Source organism: Hesperophylax consimilis, chromosome 13, assembly GCF_061612785.1.
Source record: "Hesperophylax consimilis isolate HC1 chromosome 13, BYU_Hcon_1.0, whole genome shotgun sequence".
Taxonomy (NCBI): domain Eukaryota; kingdom Metazoa; phylum Arthropoda; class Insecta; order Trichoptera; family Limnephilidae; genus Hesperophylax; species Hesperophylax consimilis.
Window position 1 is genome coordinate 12,632,216 of NC_142848.1, and position 22,156 is coordinate 12,654,371.

Here is a 22,156-nt window from a genome sequence, read left to right on the forward strand (position 1 = left end):
TTTGTCAATAAATAGCATGTCTACACTCATTTTGTAAAATTTATTTTATTTGATAACTGCAAAATGCAATATTGCTTTTAGTAAAAAAAAAAACTGTCACTTTAGCATTTTATGTTTGAATATTATGTTCTTTTATATGTTCAATCAATACTTACCAATGCAGTTAGTAGGCACCCAACAAAGTTATCACTTATAAGCTTTTTAGATTTTTAAGTGAATGTAATTTTTTTTCTTCTATTTAGCAAAATGTCTCTGTAAATGTTCCTCTAATAGGGAACAGAATAGAGGAAGGCGAAAAAGAAAGGATACAGGAATACTGGGAGAACTTGGCTATTCAGATTTGCGGTCTTTCAATGGGAAAATAAATAAATGAAAAAACGAATTCATTGTTTACAACTTATATTATGTATTTATACAAATAAAATCGTATAAACAGAAACAAATATTACGACAAATGCACAAATACGACATACAGTCATAGTAAAAAACTAATATAAAGATTAATAATAATAATACAATAACTGTACAATAAATAATAATTAAGATGAAATAAGTAATCACTTTGTTTAGCACAAAGTGGGAATTGTAGGTGAAGACATAACTTAACAATTCTTACAATAACACAATGCGATATGTCACACTTTGTGTGGAATGAGATGGGACTGAAGGATGCTGGTGATGATGGAGATGATGATGTATCCACTACAACTAGTTGTGCTATTGAATATACATAGTTTATTCATAATTTGGTGTTCACAAGATAATTTCAGTAGGCATTATTTACTATTCAGAAGTTAACTCAAAGTGCAATCAATAAACAAAACGACCATAGACAATAAAAAGAAAACAATAAGTAAAGATTCTAGTTTGGGAATGCAACGATTCCTTATCAACTAAAAACAGAAGATGTCAAAACTATGTAAAAGTTTAGACATTAATAGAGTTTTAACAAAATAAAATTGTAGATAATACCCATACATATCGCAGTCTGACGATCTCACAATAAATTGCACGTATTTGAGAGGCTTTCATCCGTTATATAATATTCTTCGTAAGTTTGGCACCACCAATAAAAGGAGCAAAATAAACAACAGATCATGCTAAAAATATTCCTTTACAGATAGGTATCTAAATAAGAAAAATACGAGAATTAATTACTTACAAAACTTATCATTTCACGAGCGAAAACAAAGTTTTTGTTTTGTCGCCTTATTTCCTCCGTCGTCCTACAAAATATTATTTTTAACGATAATCAAGCTTAAGAATAGGTTGGTTCTTAAGATCTAAATCACTGTACTTACTTAGCGAGTAAGTAACCCCGATAAATATTTAAATCAGCACATCTGCGTCTACTAAATTTATATTAATCCGAACGTGGATTTAATTTATTACCTCGGAATTGTATTTGAACTTCGACTTCTGAAAAAATATTAGTCAGATTCTAGGCAAGGTAAAGACTATGTTTTCTGATGTTTAGTTTCTACTTTCCTTGTTTGTACTGATTTAATTTAATTTAGGGAAGCATTCCTGTTTATACTTTCACAGATAACTTTACGTTAGTGATACTTCTTATACTATTAATATTACAGAAGATAGTCATAATAATATGTATGTATATAATGGCACTGCAATTGCATTGTGAAAATTCGGTACAATAGATTACTATTAGTCAATATTTATTATTAAATTTAAGGGAAATATGTTAAGTTTAGCATACTTATATTACAAGTTATAATACAGTGAAATTAAATTTACAAGTATCCTCACAGGGTAGGCCTCCCTATATAATAATATATTTTCAATATAATGGTACTTTTGTTTATTCTAATTCTATCATCATTTTTATAATCGCTATTTAATTACGTTTATTACTGGACAACACATAATATGCAAATTTTTAACTAAAGTAGTTGATGTTGTAATTTATAAGAGTAATTTCAAATCTTTATCGTTATATTGAAATAAATAATACTTGATTAAACTCACTCAATGAGTGAGGTTAATTTGACGTCAATATTTACTTTACTTGGGAAATTGATGTTGTCAAGTAGCGCGAATGTGATGACAGCAAACAGAACAACATGATTTGTTGAAAGTTGAAAAAGAGAAAATTATGAATCAGTTATTATAATTTAGCGATTGTCGTATTAATTCCACAAAATAAAAAAGTGTGTAATATTACCGGACCTTTAATAAAATAATTTGTTATATTTTAGAAAAGAAAAAATAAATAAGTTGGAGAATAGAGAACTTGGAGCGTTTTATTATATTTCACTTATTCCTAATAGTAACTTTGAATTATCTATGTCGCTTGTTAAGAATAAAAAAACTGCGTGAAAAATCTTTGGTTTTATGTGCACGAAATCAATTAATGCGCAGACTGGCTGAAAAATCTGACAGTTATTGTGACCTTACTTATTCAAATTAAATCAGTTTTCGTTTCATTGGGCAGACAATAAACTATAATTTGATATTCAACTAATGGGGATAATATAATGTCAATGCAAATCCATCTTCGCGTGCGTCATTTTTCAGATGATTATAAAAATACTCCATTACGCAGTACGCTCTCACTCATCCGCCACCACAAAAACCATGCAAGTGTCTAATTAGTGAAAGCGGCAGATTATAGTGCACACTTACAAAATGCATTAAAAGTGAAAAAAGGTATTTCGTAAAAACAAACACGGCTATCAATCTTTCTTAAAATTTGAATTAAGTTATCATGTTTATGCTTGCGAAAAGACTCCATTTTGTAAACTTATTCAAACATGGCGAATCGAAACCAACACGGTACCATGATATTTCATCAAAATGAAAATTCAACACACCTTTAAAAAGTGATACAGAGTCATTAAAAGTGATGAAATAAAAACTAGGCTCAATAGTTACCTATGTAACCTATTTAACCTAGTTTTTGTTTCATCACTTTTCATGACTTTATATCACTTTTTGGAGGTGTGTTGAATTGTCATTTGATGACATACCCGGTCACCATTATGAATATATAATAACTATTGGAAATATTCCATATTACTTCTTAGTAAAAGTGCATTAGTAGGACATTATTTGTCATTATCATAAAATGATATATAAAGACGATGTACACAGTGATGGATTTGCATTGACGATAAATAACCATATTAAATAATTATCTAACAATATGGCGCCCAGTTCAAGTTTCTATTTCTGGCATATGACATGAAGTGCTCTGTTATTTTTGAGGTAAAAGACATATTTTAAATACAAATTTACATAACTCTTGCTTGTTTCACCAATATGTTATAGAAATAATACTTTTGGAAAATGCCGTACGTAAGAAACTCCCGACGGTGCTGATTTGGCATTTTCCCTAAAAATAACAATAATAAGCATTACAGTTGAATGTTACTCAAAGGGCTAACTAATATTTACAAAACAAAAATGAGATCACATAAATGTCAATAAAGTAAGAATATTACTCAGATTAAAATCAAATTTATATACTTTGGCACAAGATAAGCATTTTGTCTACAAGTCTTCTTCGCTCCTTGCTGTGGAACGTTGTGCCTTTGCTACATTAACATAGGGATTACCAATAGCTTCATTTACAATCAATCGGTGGTCTAATTAAATCATTCCTTATCGTTATCATAAAATATACTACAAAGAAAACACAGTATGCAAACAGTGATATGATTCTTTTACATTATTATTTGTCAACTATTTACAGTCGGAAGCAGAGTGGTCGAAATTCGACAAAGAAGTATTGTTTTTAAAAGAAAATATACAAATTTAGCACTTCTTGAAGGCAAATTCTTCAAATGAGTATCATTTGACAACATCATGACACCTTTGACATATATCTGAAGCAGTCGGCGCGGAAGTGACGTAAGCCCAAAAATGTTGAGATGAGAATGCATTGAAAATTTTATTTAACTTGTTCTTTTAAAAGTTGAAAAGAACACTTTGAATGAAAGTGAAATATTGTTGACTATTTTGATCTAGACACTTCTCTTTGATGAATCATAATTTTGAAACCCCTTTGTAGTTAATATTTTAAACTTCGTCAGGTGTTGTTGTAGATTACATCACTTGTTCGCTGACTGTTGTTACACAAATAAGATGTCTTTACTGAAATGTGATTTAATTGCAAAGCAAAACGAATAATCTCACTGTCTCTTGCGCAACCAATAGATGTTATGTCACTCTGCTTCTACGATCTCCAAACATCAGCCAAACCGTTCTTTTACCAGGAACATGAGCTTCTTCTTTCCCTTGTACTTGAGTTTCATATCGGCCACGAGCGTGGCAAACTGGGCTTGGCCGTCCGGGGCTAACGAAAACGTATCTCTCGCCTTCGAGAGGAAATCTATAAAGTCTGCGTAGTGTCGGGGGGATATGTGAGTCAGTCGGGAGTGGGTTGTTGCGATATACGCTCTTAACGCAGCATCCAGCAAAGGTCTCAGGGCTGGCGATGGTTTCGCGGAGCGTCCACCTCTGGGCCAGCAGCGGCGAAGCACATCGGCCAGTACACCGGCACACTGAACGTTGCGCACAACGAGGGGTAGCAGGCCTTGCAGCTCGTTGCGGCCGAGAGACTGAGCGAGCGCACACGCCCAGTGGATGTCGTTGATGGCCGGATGGGTGTCCTGGAAATTAAACACAATTAGATACTTTTCTATGATGGCATTGATATCCTAACACTAAAGAAATCTCATGCGATGTAGAAAATAACGGTTTGTACAATTCGTTTTATAATTTGTCATTTTTTTATTCATTTATTTTTTTTACTGTGCAAGCAACTTACATGGGTCATCAATACTTTTTACACGGCAATCTGCAGCAATGCACTTTTAAGTCAATGTTATTAGAATATAAAAAGCATTTAGGAGAAATTGTGAAATGAAAAAGTCGGGGATGCCTGAGGAAGGCATGGCAAGAACGAGCGAATGAAAGAAACAAACCCTGCAAAGAAACGGCATGACGGTTGGACAGTTACCTGATTATAAGTGAGGTGCAGATTCCTCATGGCCAAGAGTGCCAGCCTGTAGGCGCGGGCCGGATGGGCCCGGTGCTGCAGGTAGCGGGCTAGGGCAAATAGCTGCTGGGGGGCGAGGGCCCCACGGGCGGCCGCCCCTGCTACCAGCTGGTAGGCCGCCTCCGCAGCGCCCCCAGCTCCCTCGCACAGGGTCAGAGCATGCAGGGCGCATCCCGCTGGGTCCTGGAATGGAAACATTTGAGGTTAGAATAGAGTATTGAATGAACGATGAATAAAAGAATTTTACCTACAAATCAAATTCATATTATGTTTCCATCGATGCCTGGAAACCACTATGAGAGAGAGAGTTAGCTCTTTCGTGGTTTATTCCCAATACTTGTCAATTTTACAGACTCGCCACACTTTCTCTCTCCAGTGCAGGGTGGTATAACCATGTGACGTCCGATGATTGCTTAACTATATTCACCAATGAAAAACTCTTTTAGTATAATAAGTAGGCTCCGAATGAGAATTGTACTGTTTATATATTATATGTTTATATGTATATTGGCATATCTATGGTTTTTTAGGACCAATTAGTTTCATACAAAAAGCCCAAAGATATCGATCTAGTGAGTGGTTTATTTATTTTACACTAGTGGCATCACTATAAATATTGAATTGAATCACCACCATCTTTATTATTACAGGCCATGCTGTAGAAACTGAACTGACAGTTAAAGATATCTGTTTTTGGACTTCTTGAACTGGGTTTAGTTACTAACATTTCAAGCTCAATTTTACATAGCATGTGTCAAGCTCAATTATATTTGAATAGGTATGATTATTCCTGATGTGTGGAAGTTAGAGGCGGAGGGATTACAAACAATGTACATTTGAATACATCTGGGGGTATTAATGTGCCTGTGTCAAATATTATGTGAATTGTCAAAATGCAAAAATAAAACAATTTATTGTTTATTGATATGTCTTATTTTTTAGAATTAAATGAATCGAGAATTGAATAAATGAACATAGAATTGATTGCCAAGAGAAGATATCAGAAGTGGATACATGAAGAACTCATGAAAAAGTAACGAGAAGATATGGCAAAGGAAATTGAAGTAAATATTTTAGTCTGGGTCAATGTCTTTATTAGCCCTGAATGTCGATGTTCTCAGAATGTCTTTATCAGCTATGAATGTGGCTGTTCACAGAGTTTCTTTATTAGCCGAGAATGCGGCTGTTCACAGAGCATCTTTATCAGCCATGAATGTGGCTATTCACAGATGTCTTCATCATTCATGAATGTATCGAGTCCGAATGAAGGGTATCATACCTTGGTGGCGCACTGCAGGGCGAGGGTTCGAGCGCAGTTGGAGAGCTTCTCCTGCTGCTCGAAGGTGAGGTTCAGTCGGATCATGGTGGTGTGGGACATCACCGTAGTGGCCACCGGGCCCGTTGCTTCCGTTGGGGTGAAAAGCTGGTACCTGGGGAAGACACATCATGGTTATCATTATGGAGAATGAGGAACAAGATGACAACTAGCATGACTAATGCAACTAAAGTATTAAATGTTTATTCATTTAATTTCAGTTTATATAATTATTGTTCAAGTCCTTACCAGTTCTGCATTATTGATAATAAGGCATCTAATCCCAGTTCCGTGGCACACGTCACCAGCCACCGCACCATCTCCCTACGCCTCCAGTTCAGTGAGGCCAGCGTCATTCTCATAACCTAAAAATACCAAATATTATTATTATTTATGAATTTTTAAACAATGATAACTGGTTCTATAAACAATTTGCAATAAGAATTACAGTTGACATACTCAGGCGATTCATATTAATGAACAAACAATATAAAAATATTTTTAAACATAACAAAAAAAATAAAAAATATAGATAAAACAATGTTGTCAGATTTTTTGACAGATGGGAGCTAAAAAATACTTGTATTGTAATACTTGCACAAACGATGTAATAAATATTTCACCTGCAATCCCAATTCAAAAGCTGCATTCAATAGCGGTGGATGTCTAGGTCCCGCGTCGGCCGGCGCGGCGTATCTCAGGGCGTCCTGCGCCAGGCGGAACAACTGCGCGGCGCTGCGGACATGTCTTCTGGCTGCGTCCAGAACGGCGGCAAGGCGGGCTGGGTCACTGCGGGCAGCGCCGAGCAGGGCAGAGGCCAGGGCTGCCTGTTGCGCTTCCGCCGCGCCTAAACCTGCCCAACCAGGGGCGCCCCCTGCTTGCTCTTCTTCGAGGATAGACAGTCTGGAGAAAAAAAAAGTCAATTTAATTCAACGATCATTTATTTAAAAGATTTTCAATAAATCAATACTTTTTATAATATTATTGAGAGTAATCTTGACAATAGTAAACCCCAGAGTGTAAGGATACTATAAAAAAACAGTTACAAAAAAGTAAGGTGGGCCGTTTTTCATATTCGCATTTAAAATTTTAAAAATAAAATGTTTTATTTGTAATAATAAAATTTGAAAACGTTTTCTTATATAGAAATATTCCATTTATGTCAATTTTATTGCAAAACGAAGATGCTCCAACCTTCTGTCAGAATATGCCAGAGACCAGAGGGGTTAAACTAAGGTGTATATACACGGTGTCCGGAAACTCGTAGTACAAGCGGGAAACTGGAGAATCTACACCACATGGGGAACCCAAATAAACATAAAGTTTTTTGATTTGAGCATTTTCACAAAAAAAAAAAAAAAACCAAAAAAAAATATTTTTCGGCTATTTTAGGGTTAAAGTTTTTTCTGGTGTTTAGGGTTGAACAACAGATGTTTTAACCCTGCAGAGCAGAAATATTTTATGATTACACCGGATTAAATGAAGGGTGATTTCAAAATAATGCTTCAAATCCGAGTTTCTTCATTTGTTTTACTTTCAAATAGTTTTAATTAGTTGGGTACTTTGATCTTCCGTAATAATTTATAAGAATTTGATTAAAAAAAAAAAAAAAAAAAAAATCAACTTCTAACTCGATTTACTCGATAACGAAAGCTCAAATCAAAAAAAAATATACTACAAAATAGACTCCAAATGTGATGTAGATTCACCAGTTTCCCGCTTGTACTACGAGTTTCCGGACACCCTGTATAGGTACACAATATTGGTAAAAATAAAATTACAATTGTGGAAGATACTCTCAAAATCGCCCTATTCAGAACCAGTGGCGGATCGTGACTTTTGGGTGTAAAAATTCCATTTTTTGTATGAATATTTTCAGGAAAACCGTGTGGCGTACAGCTAAACTGAAATATACTGAAAATCTTCATAAAATATTTAATTTTAGAAAAAAATAAAAAATCGTTTTTAATAATTTTTAATAAACATAAAGTTTTTTGATTTGAGCATTTTCACAAAAAAAAAAAAAAAAACCAAAAAAATATATTTTTCGGCTATTTTAGGGTTAAAGTTTTTTCTGGTGTTGAGGGTTGAACAACAGATGTTTTAACCCTGCAGAGCAGAAATATTTTATGATTACACCGGATTAAATGAAGGGTGATTTCAAAATAATGCTTCAAATCCGAGTTTCTTCATTTGTTTTACTTTCAAATAGTTTTAATTAGTTGGGTACTTTGATCTTCCGTAATAATTTATAAGAATTTGATTAAAAAAAAATAAAATAAAAAAATTAACTTCTAACTCGATTTACTCGATATCGAAAGCTCAAATCAAAAAAAAATATACTACAAAATCGACTCCAAATGTGATGTAGATTCACCAGTTTCCCGCTTGTACTACGAGTTTCCGGACACCCTGTATAGTAGGGTGGAGTGACGTTGTATGGGACTTTTTTTTTTAAAGATGCCAGTACTGTAATAGCAAAAAAAAGTTGCCTTTATATAACACCTCTTTCGTCTAAAAAAATCAACTCGATCGAAACATTCCTTTATTCAACAACCAGCACATTTATATTTAGAAAAAAAATGTATGAAAAAAGTCGCTGAAAACTCTGCCAAGCATTATAAACCAGCGATATTCATAGCAAAAATACAATTTTATTAGGGGTTTTATAGCTAATAAGGTGCAAAACACATGTGAAAATAAAAATAAAATTACCATATTTTCTAGGCGGGGTCTATTTTTGGTTTTTTGAAGAGGATTATTGATTTTTTATTGTTTTTTTCGTGTTTTTGAGAAACATGTTTTTTTAGTAAATAAAATACTTTAACAAAGAGAATTTTTGTTAAAATTATCGAAGTTTTATAATATTTATCGTGTTTTGAAATGAGATTTGGTGTGAAATTCGGGCATTATATGCCTAGATTTTATTGTCGCCCGAATGAATCCATCTCTTGCTTCAGGCCCAACTGTAGACAACGATGCCTGGGTAACTAATTTGATGCACCTCTCGACTGCTTGAGTGTGGCAGGGAAATCTGGGAAATTCAATACTGTCCTTTTCTTCACCGAAATTATTTATCATTTTGACTAGGTCGTCATTACTGATTTCGGATAGTATCGGTGGCGGTGTAACTTCGCATTCCTGCCAGTTGATAATATCGTAATATTTACTTGCTGAAAAGTTTATTGTTGAAATAATAAAGTCTCTAACAACAGATGGACTCGGACATCTATCTCGCGCCTTTAATATTCGTCTCAAACCCAATTCTCTTACAATAAGGTTGTCATCCATTATCATGGATAGTAGCAGATTTTCCGGGTGGCAAAAATAGGCGTTTCTTTGAATTACTGGATTAATTATATCTCGTAGATCGGTGCTCAAATATTGGGTGAGTTTTATTATAGTAAAAACATGTAATGCCCCATCTTTACACGACGGGTGCCTCTTTATCTCAAACCATGTCGGAGCATATGCTTTATCAACATATTCAGCAAGAATTTTTAGGTTCACTGAAGGGTTAATTGTTCCTATATATAATCGAAGTATTGAGTTTGCTGTCGTCAACCAGCGTGAGTGACAAATACTACCTGGATGACGGTTTGCTAAATTTGGTGGGCAGTGACCTGTTGTAGCTGCAAAACATATTTCGTACAAGTATTTTTGGTCCGTGCTCAAATTTTTCAATTCCTCTGGGTTGAGTTTGTGCATCTCAAAGTGTATTGGTGAATAATTTATAACGGTGTTTTTAGAGCTGCTTGAAAGAAGTTTTCCAATAGGTCCTGAAAACCCTTTAGGTCCTGTTGTAGCACCATCTAAGTGTTGAAACAAGTGGCAAAGGGGAAGTACGTTTGCATGCAGCTGACAAATAAACCATTGTAACGGATGACCTAATTCCAATTCCATGAATCCAATAGTTCCATTTTTTTGCCTGTATTGACAGCAGTCCCATCACATCCAATCGCTGATAAATCATTCAAATTAAAACCGTTCATTTTTAAATGGTGTAACATGCTCTTTGCGATGTTTTTACCAGTTCCTGATGATGGTGTAACATGTCCAACATATTGAGACCCCGGCTCAGATAAAATGGAATATTGTTCTTCTGAAATCGTTCTCCGATGATATCTATCCCCTATTTTTTCCTGAGACAGTGTTTTATCCTTCCTTTCATCGAAATATAGACCTCGAATTTTTTTTGACTCCGACGACATCTGCCATGTTTTTATTAAAGAAGTGCGGCACGTTTGTCTAGCTCGTCTGAGTTTGCTCATATCAATCACCATTTTAGAGTCGTCTTCGGTTACTATGCCAAAATCTTGTAATGTAGCACTTGCAACAACTGATGCTGACCTGTCTGACAAACCATACTGATCGCAGATTCTGGCCAAAGTGGGGAGTTTTAACATCATACGGGAATTTTCTGGAGGTTGAGAAAAAAGTGAAGAAAATGATTGGTTTTCATCAAAAAAGGGTTGACGTGGTTTTGTCGCTGATGCTGTAGAATGTAGATGAGCTGACCTTCGAAGCAAGTTCAGATAAACGAGCTTGCATCCTCATTTTCCGATGTAATTTTTTTGTTATGTCGGTGTCTATTGCTCCCAGCATCATTTTTCTCGAGGATCTTTGGTCTTGAAGGAATGCTTGTTCTTTGGGAATGGGTACCTTGCGCGTCTTTTCGCAGGAACACATATTCAGATTGTTACATTTGCATGAAGCAATATCGATGAGTGTATTCATTTTGATTTTATAAGAATTTAACTTAACATAATAATGCACCCTTTTTTTGGCTAATTTTTAAGTTTTAAGTATTCGATATAATGATCTTGGATCAGTTTCATCACTCGATTGTGTGAAACAATGGGAATAGATGCGCGCTTCCAAATTCCTTCAACAATTGCAGATATAACACTTTTTATTTCGAATGCTGACGGTTTTTTGTAGAGTTAAGATTACGCTCATATCGTAAGAACAAATAATGTTTAATCACTTCTGAGACAGTAGGTAACACTTGAGAGTTCATTTCAGTTGGTGCCCCGAATATTGGACATAAAATTTTGCTTCTCGTGTAATTTGCATTCATTTTCACAACAATTATATGTATTTTAATCGGACAAGGATTCTAACACGTCTACGGTCAGCGGTAGCCGAAACGAAACTAGATGCAAGTCGCATCTAGTTTCTGCGACGAAACAATAGGAGCGAAATTATCCCCCCCACCTCCACAGCGCTCACAAACTCACTAGTTTAACAGCAATTTATGCAGTGTTTTTTTTTTTATAAAACATGTAATGTTCAATAAGGTAAATGCAATTGAAAGTAATGGATATTATTTTATATTTTTGAGACTGTACTCAGATTTTGGGAAAAAAAGGCAGAATTTACGTTTTTTACGTTACGAAATCGCTAGGTTGTTGAATGAAGACATAAGTTTAGATTTTTTTAAGTATTTTTACGAGAATATGAATGACATGAAGCATCTTTTGGCAGCTATTACAGTACCGAGATTTGATTTTTGCAATGTCGCTCCACGCTACTGTATAGGTACACAATATTGGTAAAAATAAAATTACAATTGTGGAAGATACTCTCAAAATCGCCCTATTCAGAACCAGTGGTGGATCGTGACTTTTGGGTGTAAAAATTCCATTTTTTGTATGAATATTTTCAGGAAAACCGTGTGGCGTACAGCTAAACTGAAATACACTGAAAATCTTCATAAAATATTTAATTTTAGAAAAAAATAAAAAATCGTTTTTAATAATGTCATTTTTTATAATATTAGCACTCTAGTACACCCAAAATTCACGAGCCGCCACTGTTCAGAACCACTATATTGAAAAAAATAAACCACTATTCAAAATCAAAATCTCAAACGGTCAGTAGCTGAGTTGACATAGCGTCTGGTTCCCACTTATGCATTGTCAGTTCAATTCCTCAGCTGGCCAAGTCCTTCATTAAGACACAAACAACATTTTCAGCTTACTGTGATGGTAGTAGAAGATTTTCAAATATTTTCAGGTTATTCAAAACCCGGGAATGTTTGTCATTTAACAAAAAAAAAATTATGATGACAAATAAGAAATATAATAAAATACTAATTACCTCATAGCTCTAAGTCCAACTCTGTATGCCAGATCAGGATGGAAATCCAACAGCGCGAGAAAAAGATAATGCGCAAAGGTGTGCGCGGGAGCGGAATCCGGCGGCACGTGAGTCCCGAGCGCACTGGAAGGGCCGGCGTCCAGCAGTGTTTGTGCCACCCGCTTCAGCACTGTGGCCAGCTGGACGTCGGGCTGGAGCGCGTGCATGCGTCCGACCAGCCGCTCCTCCACGTGGAGTGAGCGCTCCTGGGCAGCCATACTGGCACCGGCCGCACGCCGACGGCCCAACCCGAGAAGTGCCGCCTCCAGACCGAGACAGAGGTAGGATTCCTTGTCACTGCCCGGTATCATGACGTGTTGATATCTGTAAAAAATCATTTTAGATGAAAATTAGTATTTTTTTCACTTCATATATTTATAGCAAGCTAGCTTTACCATCTAACTTTCCCTTAGATTTGCATTGACAACATGGCTTATTTTTTGACTGTTGAATAAATGGTAACCGGATAAAACAGAACATGATAAAATAACAGGTGAGGTTAGGTTGATTCTTTTTATTCACTTTTCTTTAATGTTCTGTTTTGTCATGGAACCTGAAAAGATATTATTATAAAAAGTCCACAGCTCAAGATGGAAACAACATAGCCAGCTGATGATTGTTGAAAACACTGTGCACAATGCCAGACTGTTACAATCTGTTACAATCTACCTTAAACTGCTTTTTGTGAAATGTCAATTCGAGGAGACTACAATTATTTATGTTGTTTAATCGTAATACACTTTGTTTAATAAAATCAGTTTGTGTTCATATTGTCAACCGCAGGGATAATAATATGAAATTTTACAGCTTTTAAAACATGCACTCTTCAAAACTAATAAAAATATAAAAAGATTACATAATGTTTGACAAAGTTGAGGGTGATTCGCACCTTGGAGGTATGGTTGTATGAGTTTCTTCCAACACATTATCTAGGTAGGGTAATATTCTAGGACTTCTTAGTACGGGGTCTTCTGAGGTAATGCAGGGCTCGGCGAGGCAGTCGAAGATGTACCAAACTGCTTCCAGGGGGTAACCAGACCAGCAGGGGCTTTCTGGAACACAGGAATAAAAGGAATTAGCAAAAACATTCGTATGCGAGGGTACTGGTTACATTTCTGTGTAAAATAAGTGCACCGAGAGGATTTTTAAACCTAACAACTTTCCACGCGTGTGACAAAATTCTTGCAAAAGTTATATGAAATCTTCGATTCGATTAAAGATCTAACCTATAAATCACAAATGAATCGAAGATGCAACCCTGCAACATACCACGTCTTTATTCAGTTCGCCGTTCGAAGTAGTTGATTGCTAGTTGAACTATTTGACTGGTCAGGAGTTCAGTTTACAAAAAATAGATATGTATTGTTTTCTCAAATGTCTCAACGAACAATGTAGAACGTGTAAATTAGTGAATTAGAGTTAATCAAAGTTATATTAAGCACCCACAATTTTTGAGAGGAAGAAAAATAGAGAGCTGTTTTGATATTTTGCATAAACACCAATTTATTTAGGACCAACTTTTTCTTATTATAATAAATTATTTTGAAGGTTGTACCTATTAAGGGCCATCTCAAAACATTTTTCGAAACTTTACGCCGATAGATGGTGTTATTTTCAATATCGTCTAATAAAACACTTTTAACACGTTATGCTTTATAATATTGAGATGAATTATTGGTTTGCGAACGTATATAAGTAATATTAATCTGTATAAATTTTTTATGGTACCTATAATTACATAATCGTAGAAAACGGCTGAAAAATACACAATTTCATTGCAAAAAATACGTACAAAAGACATTTCACGCAGCTCCGCGCGCGTTGGTACAGGAAATTTTTATTTACCCAACCAAAACCATTTGCGAAAAAGACTCCATTTCAAAAAATTTACGATGTTTCGCATGAGTATGAAAGAGACACGAGATAGAGGTTTGTTCAATTCACTAAACTAAATCAATGCCTGGGAAGATTAAATAATTTATAAAAGGAGCCGGCTAGGAACAACGGTATGTGTGCCGGGAGCTGGCGTTAACTGGACCTTTTTTTTAAAGGCCGCTTTTGCTAAATGGACATAATCATACCAAGCGATGTAGGTATATACCTACATAGTAACCATGTATTCGCTCGGTTGCTTGCTCACAAAAATTTCGTGAATAAGTCAAAAGGTTACACTTTTTCTTACATTTCTATGGGGCGCATTCATCAAACCAACGAAGTGGTTAGAATTGCCAGACGGAGAAACAAATTTGTCATATGCACAAGTCAGAAAGGGCTCTCGTAACTCGTAACATCATAACATCATCTCGCATATAAATAATATAGGCATTGTTTTGAAATCAGCTCGCCACGTGCGTCGTAATATATGAGTGTCCACAAAGACGATGCCTACAGTGTGCATATGAAGTCGCCTTTTCACATTAAAAAACTTTTTGTATTTTGTAAATGGGTATATTTTATTTTCACAAATGACAAACATGTCATGTTAATAATAGTAAATCCTTTATAAGGCAGAAAGGTGATTGAAAAAAAAAACTTTTTGTACAAATATCTTATACACGGTGTCCATAAACTAGTTGTAAAACTGCCATCACAGTAAGCGGAAAGCGTTGCCTGGGTCGTGATGGAGGAATTATCCAGCTGTGGAATTGAACTCACGATGCCTGGCGGGAACGACGATAGTAAAAGATTTTTTATTTACTTATTTATTTTTTTTTTATTCTTTTCACATATTCTGTCCATATTTCTTTTTTTTGTAAGATCCTTTTTCTTTCATTGTTTGTTTTAATATTTTGTCCGATAGCTTGAATTGGTCTACTATGTCCAATTAATTCATCATCTTTCTCACAGAGAAGCAGTCCTGGATTTATCCTCCTGGGTCTCGTCATTCGAACACTTGTTTTCTTTATTTCCGCGCCAGTGTTTGTGGGAACTAAAAGATATAATATAAAGGCATTAAAGGAGTATAATTTTTGAGCAACATTAAATATGAATCACCCTATACCAAACGAGCGACATGGGTCATAAAATAACAAGCGTGATGGTTAGTTAGTTAGGTAGGTACCGAGAAAATATTTAAAAAATAATAAAATATTTTGAAATAATTTCATAATACTTACCTGTATTCCGATTCGCCGTGCTGACGTTTCATCCCGTTCGCACTTAGTCTTGGATTCACTCTTTTCCCGGAATACTGATGATTCTTATAAAGGGCACGCCTCATTTTTATGGAATAACAATGCTGTACAAAATCGAAAAAAGTCACTTCAAACCGCGGCAGACAATGACTGTAGAATGAATGAATGAGAGAATGTGAATTGGCGGGCGTCTAGCTAGTGATAGTTACAGATTTAAGAAAGTTCTAAATAATTACAACCGCTCTCACTATAATTATTATACAGTTAATTTTGCCTTTTTTACTGCGTGCCAAAACCGCAAATGTTCCTTGCGACGAGTAATACTGGAACATTCGTAAAAAAGCAAAACGAACATTCTATCAGAATAACAAATCAAGCCGCGCAAATTGACATTTTTACTACAAATTTACTGACCACTTTAACACCGTAGGAATGGGCTAATAGCGTGCACGTGAAACATATGGCTCGCACATATGTTTGTCTCCTTCTAACACGGATTCGGGCATTTCGGCTGGCGGTGCCCGCATAAAATAATTACTTTTGTTAATTTAATTACTTGGTTATTATAAGTGATAGAACAGTGAAATTTTCGTTCGCGATAAACTCATTACGAGTATTATTTTTCGGTACTAAAATAAATAAAATATTATCTGTAGTTTTCAAATGTGGCTGAAAAATAGATTGTATGGGAATTGTCACATCTGTTTCACCTTAATGTAATATATCATTGAAGAAGAAGAAAATAGTAATAATTCTAAATGAAACATACCAAGACACAGAAAAATAAAAAGATAACGGTCCCAACTAGGAATAGAACCCAGGATAAATAAAAATGTGATATTTTTATCCGAGACACATCTAGGCTACAAACCAATTTCATTAGAAACTTTGTTTCCATTTAAAAAGATAGATGCCAAAAATATGGGAAAAATTAGTTGCAAGATGATATTGTTAATTCTGAATTTGAAATATGAAATCGACAAATACGAAGCCTAATAAATAGGTCCCAATGATCAAGTTGGTTAAGACGCCTGTCTCGACAAGACAAGAGATCCTGGGTTTGATTCCTAGATGTGACGGTTATCTTTTTATTTTTTTGTGTCTTGTACTGTTCCATGTTTCGTTTAGATTAATTAGCATTATCTTCTCCTTCAATGACCAATTTATTTAATCGAAAACATAATAGATTATGGCAACTTTAAACAGCTCTTAGGCAAAGATACCTATCTGCACATCTGACATTTTTCATTATAAGAGTCGAAATATCTATTGTGTAAGTGATCTTCTAACGAGTTTAGATAATCTAAAGTTATTGTGGTGATCTCACCTTGCGCCAAGCAGCCGTCATCCACCATGAGCGCGCAGGGTCCATGCGGCGCCGGCACCGCCGTTACTGGACACGTGCCGGGATCCGAGTGCGCCGCCAGCGCCCGGGCCCCGCTGCTGGGTCCCGCCTCGCTCGGGGCCACCCAGCGGGAGCCGGCTTTTGCCTGGCGGAATCGCATGGAACGGGCGCAGGCAGCCGCCAGTCGGCGTGCTCCACTTACGAGGCCGCACGCACGGAGGGATTCCACACGGCCACCTACTACTCCTAAGTGTTCTGTAAATAAAAATTAATCATTGAAGAGGGAAATTACTTTTTTTAAATTTGAGTCTACGCAAGAAAAAGCCTAAATATCACTGGAATATGTAGAGGAGCTTCAGAAATCAGAATCTTATTTTATTCGCAATTTTCGCCATTTGACAATGACTGAATCGTTGAACCGGATTTACAGACACAGAACTGAAATTAGTATTTTTAATACTTAGCAGGCTTGTCAGTATAGTAAAATAAATTGAATCTTTGACTTACCGTGCCATAATGGCTGCCCTAATTCATTAAACAGAGGATAATTAGATGATGGATCGGTTTCTACGTCAGTATATGTGTCGCCAGCGAGGATATTCTTCAAGTGGTCATTCTCCCAGGACAGTTGGACTGCGTCGAGAGCTCTGGAGAGAAAAAATAAATCAGAAAAGATTAAAAAAGAAATTTAAAAAAATAGTACTGGATATATTATATAGTACTTCAACTTAATTAATACAAGAAATAAATATTTATGTGGTGGGAGTAGGTAAAAGATCCATTTTGTTCTCAATCAAAGTAAAGTTCTCAGATTATGAAACACGCACAAATTATTAAAATAACCCAAACTAAACCCTAAAAACTATTTTGTGCAACTTAAATACTTGTAAAAATTAGATAGAGAACTTTTAATCGGTAAATTTTTACTTAAGACTACCACTACCACACTTGACATGCATAATTATCAAAAACAATATTTCTTTGAAAACGAAACTAAGAACATAAAAACAAAATAGATTCTTAGTTTGGAAGCAGTGGCGGCCAGCTAATATGTGCTCCCGAGCGCCGAACAACCAACAAGATTTCCGACATGACTAATCACAATACGAAACTCGGTTCGGTTATAATATCTCATTCAAAAGGTACCTACTTATTAAGCGCGCTTAACTTGCAGACCGACTTTGACTTGTGCCTATGTTCGTAGCAGTTCGTTTTCGATTGTGATCCAAAATTTAACTGCTTTGTCGCATATTCTGTGGAACAGTCGAAAGCGTGGGTACATACCAGTTCATACTATTCTTTGCAAATAATACCATATCATGGACGGCGTTCGGGGTTTTAGCACCACATCAGAAGGAACGGTTTATTCAGTAGAAAGTTAAACTAAAACGCGTATGTTTAATGTTATTGTCGATATCGTGGTTTCAATTTACCATCTGCTATTTTCAGCGAATGTTTCGCTTCTTGGATACAAGCATTTAAGATAAAATTTGTCATTAAGAGATGAGTGATGGTCAGATTACTTATTATCAGTTTAGTCAGTAGGTACTCGCCGTTGCCGGGCACGGTCTGTTGAATTAAAAAATGTTCTTACTCTGCGAAAGTTTTTAAGTTTAATTGCAGGTTATATCGATCTTGTATATCAATTATTAATAGGGTTATCAATTGCAGGTTATACTAATTTATGATTACTTTTGTGTTTGTTCAAAGTATAAATTAAGAATGAGTTTGAATGTGGAATACATTAAGAACAATAGGTCGAGTTTTGAAAACAAAGTGATAATAAAAAATGCCTGTCCACCTAAAATCTGAACTGATAATAAAACAAGAGTGAAAATCTGGATCGAAGAAGTTTACTCGATCATTTAACAAAACAATGTATAACAAAGCTTCGTAGCTCTGTGCAAGTGATCAATTGAATAGTTTATTTTGTTTTACGTGTTTAATTTACGATGTTGATTCAGTTTGGACAATCAGCGGTGTTACTGATGTAACTCACCTTTCTTAAAAAATCAAAAAACATAATTCTTGTCATTTACATTTACAAAAAGTTTTGAGCTTAAAGGTTTTAGGAAAAGTTGACATCAGAATGCAATTGGATTCTGGCTACCGTGCCTAAGTTAAACACCATAATGAGCTATTTAATAAAAATCGATACAGGTCAAATTTCCCAGAACATGATTTCAATGTTACGTTTAAAACGTATGACTTCCTAAATAAAGTTCAGTAAAAGTGAACTCTGTAGAATTTACGCCCGCGACGATTTTTCAAAAGCTAACGGCCCTTTATCAATTTTTTTACAGTACTTGTTTATTAGAAGACTTTCCCGAGACTGTGAAATTACTAAAACTTTTGTGCACCATTCATGACCTTTGGAATGACCTCAGTTGAAAGCTAAAGATGTTTCTCAACGTTAAAAAGAATAAAATCTTTTTTAAACACGTTGATCCAGGACAGACTGAACGCACTATCAGTGTTAAGCATTGATAGAGGTCTTCGCTAAACAAAAGGAGCAGAGAATAGAACTTCTTTATAAATAGGTATGTACCTTTATTTAATTTATTTTATGACTTAATGTTGTAATCCGGTGAACCCCCATATATTTTGACCACCGGCCGCCACTGTTTGGAAGTAAGTAAAAATTTACCGATTATAAGTTCTCTATCTAATGTTTACAAGTATTTAAACATTAGATAGAGAATGTTTAAATACTAAGAAAGTGTTGTTAAAATCAAGTGTTGCTTTTTCAAAGAGCCTTTGCATGCAGCGGAATTGGACAAGTTGACCTAGTACTTCTGTTGTGAGAATCTTAAAACCTCACTAATCTGGCAATGATTAAACCTGTGATGACATTTGGGTGACATGTACACTTTGTACAGTCAAATACCATTTTTTCTTCTTATGGTACATATATATTTGCGAAGCGAAACATGAATCAAGCCACGAATTACGGGAAAGGAATGAAACGACCAAAAGCGACATTTTACGCCATTTGCGGTTGCTCAGTTCAGTTCGGCTTGCGTATGTATATGAGGCGTGTTGAAACAAAGACAGCAATCTCCACCATTGGTGTAAAATGAGTTAGATATGGCGATGGATAGAGAATCAAAAATACTATCGACTGCTTCAAAGGTTTCGGAGCATAAACGACAATATTCCATACATTTTTGAATTTTAATATTTAGTTCCACAACAAACATGGCGATTTCCTTCAGGTTACGGAACAAAAACAGCAGTTTTTGTTTGAGCCAATCAGAGACCGAGAAATATGATATTTAAAACCGCCACCCCATACAAAGTGTGAACAGCTGGTGTGATACATAATTATTGGAAAAAAAAACGTATTGGAAAAATACAAAAAAAAACATTTATTGCATTTTACTCAAAATGAAAAGAAGTGGAGATTGCTGTCTTTGTTTCAACACGCCTCATATGTAGCATTAGAAAAGTGATAGTGTGAAAGCTTATGGAAACAGTTACTAGGTGAGTTTTGTGTGGTGAGTATAAAAAACACAATACTGTCACATATAAATAAATATACATTTTTTTAATGCGGTTGGTACTTACTTATGGAAGACAGTGCGGGGTGTGGATGCGGCAGAGGGGTGTGAAGGAGGCCGGTTATGGTGTAACCGAAGTCTTTTACTGGCACGGCGATATTCTCTTTCATAACTTTAAATAAAAACAAACCAAATTAGACATTGACAAATTTCCAGAACTGAAAATAAAACTAGATAAAAAGTTAAATGTTAGTACCATTATGTGAAGTCATATCCATTTAAATTGTTTATTAAAATAGTAGAATGGCAACATTTGTTTTATCAAGTAATTAAGTAATAGACAATAAAATTATATATTGAAATACATAGAACAAACTCGTTACCATTGCTACATAAACAGGATGAGCATGATAAAAGATTGTTTTATTTTATATTTTATTGAAACATTAACCTCAATTTAACAGCATTAAGCGAAGTAAAGTATGGCTGCATTCAGTATTTTGAGTTGAAAAACATTATAGTATCATGTTGTTTGTATAACCATATTATTCAGAATCAGATAATTCAAAAACTTCTTTGTTAATATGTGGACAATGTTATTGTAATTATGTAATACTTACTTATTATTATACAGGGCATCATCTTCAGAACTGTCACCAGAATATAGATGATTATTATGATTATTAAAATTATGATTGAATATATTCCTTTCTCTTTCTCGATCCAGGTCTCTCTGTCTCTGCCTCTCTCTCTCACGTTCACCTCTATGCCGTTCTCTGTAATAAAAAATATTTGTTCTTTAAATTTGACAGGTGTTACACACATACAAAGAAGATATTTATTATCAAAAGTATTCCATAGATTATTAGAAACTCAGATAGATCACCTGTTTGTTTTTTACTGTTCATCGTATTTAAATATAGAAAGAAACTTACCTATCTCTGTCGTCTCTATCTGCCCTATCGGCTCTGTGCCGGTCTCTATCTCTCTCGTCTCTGTCTCCCCGATGTCGGTCTCTTTCTCGATCTCTGTGATCTCTTTCTCTGTCTCGGTCACTCCTCTCTCGATCCCTCGAGTGGTACTGTAAAGAATACACATAATTAGCATAGAAAATTCATTTCAATTCAAAATTGATTTATCTTGATAAAGTAAAGGTTTTGTTTGATGCCAAAATATTATTAAGTAGTTAATCTTTTAGTCCTCCGTAATTTTTAGAAGAAAAAACTGTTTAACCAGTCGAACGATGGCTACCCATATTTAGGTCTCTTCACTTTAGACCTTGAGCGATGGCTGCCCAAATTTAGGTAGAAGATTTTTTCGAAATTTTTTTTTTGGAAATTTAATTTAAAATTTCCGCAAACAGCTCAATTATAAAACGTACAAATGTGGGATAAACTACGAATTATAGATGGATTAATTGTCTTTAAGCCAAAGTAAGTAGTTAATATGTTTCTTATAGGATTTACCAGCAGAGGAATTAAACCCGTAAAGCCTGGGTTGGAACCAGACACATTTATAAACTCAGCTAACTAACCAGTCATTGATTTTTTGTTAACATTGATTATTCATTAACATTGATTTTTCATTAACATTGATTGTTCATTAACATTGACTGTTCATTAACATTGATTATTTGCTATCAATTGTTTGTTAACATTTATTATTCATTAACATCATTGTTTATTAACACTGATTGTTCAT

The 22,156-nt window shown here is 35.0% G+C and overlaps 1 protein-coding gene across 1 annotated transcript in view; it reads right to left on the minus strand.

Moving 5' to 3' along the window:
- Window positions 1–432: 432 nt before the first annotated feature.
- The window catches only part of LOC149418456 (zinc finger SWIM domain-containing protein 4-like), a 169,275-nt gene continuing 147,551 nt past the window's right edge, over window positions 433–22,156 (minus strand). The window contains exons 6-17 of the mRNA XM_089638764.1: window positions 21,391–21,536; window positions 21,076–21,231; window positions 20,523–20,627; window positions 17,463–17,602; window positions 16,938–17,210; window positions 13,366–13,528; window positions 12,438–12,800; window positions 6,959–7,238; window positions 6,585–6,700; window positions 6,300–6,450; window positions 4,982–5,203; window positions 433–4,631 (exon numbers count right to left, since the gene is read on the minus strand). Of these exons, the coding sequence (XP_089494890.1) occupies window positions 4,212–4,631; window positions 4,982–5,203; window positions 6,300–6,450; window positions 6,585–6,700; window positions 6,959–7,238; window positions 12,438–12,800; window positions 13,366–13,528; window positions 16,938–17,210; window positions 17,463–17,602; window positions 20,523–20,627; window positions 21,076–21,231; window positions 21,391–21,536 (2,535 nt within the window). The 3' untranslated portion in view covers window positions 433–4,211. The remainder of the gene's footprint in view (window positions 4,632–4,981; window positions 5,204–6,299; window positions 6,451–6,584; window positions 6,701–6,958; window positions 7,239–12,437; window positions 12,801–13,365; window positions 13,529–16,937; window positions 17,211–17,462; window positions 17,603–20,522; window positions 20,628–21,075; window positions 21,232–21,390; window positions 21,537–22,156) is intronic.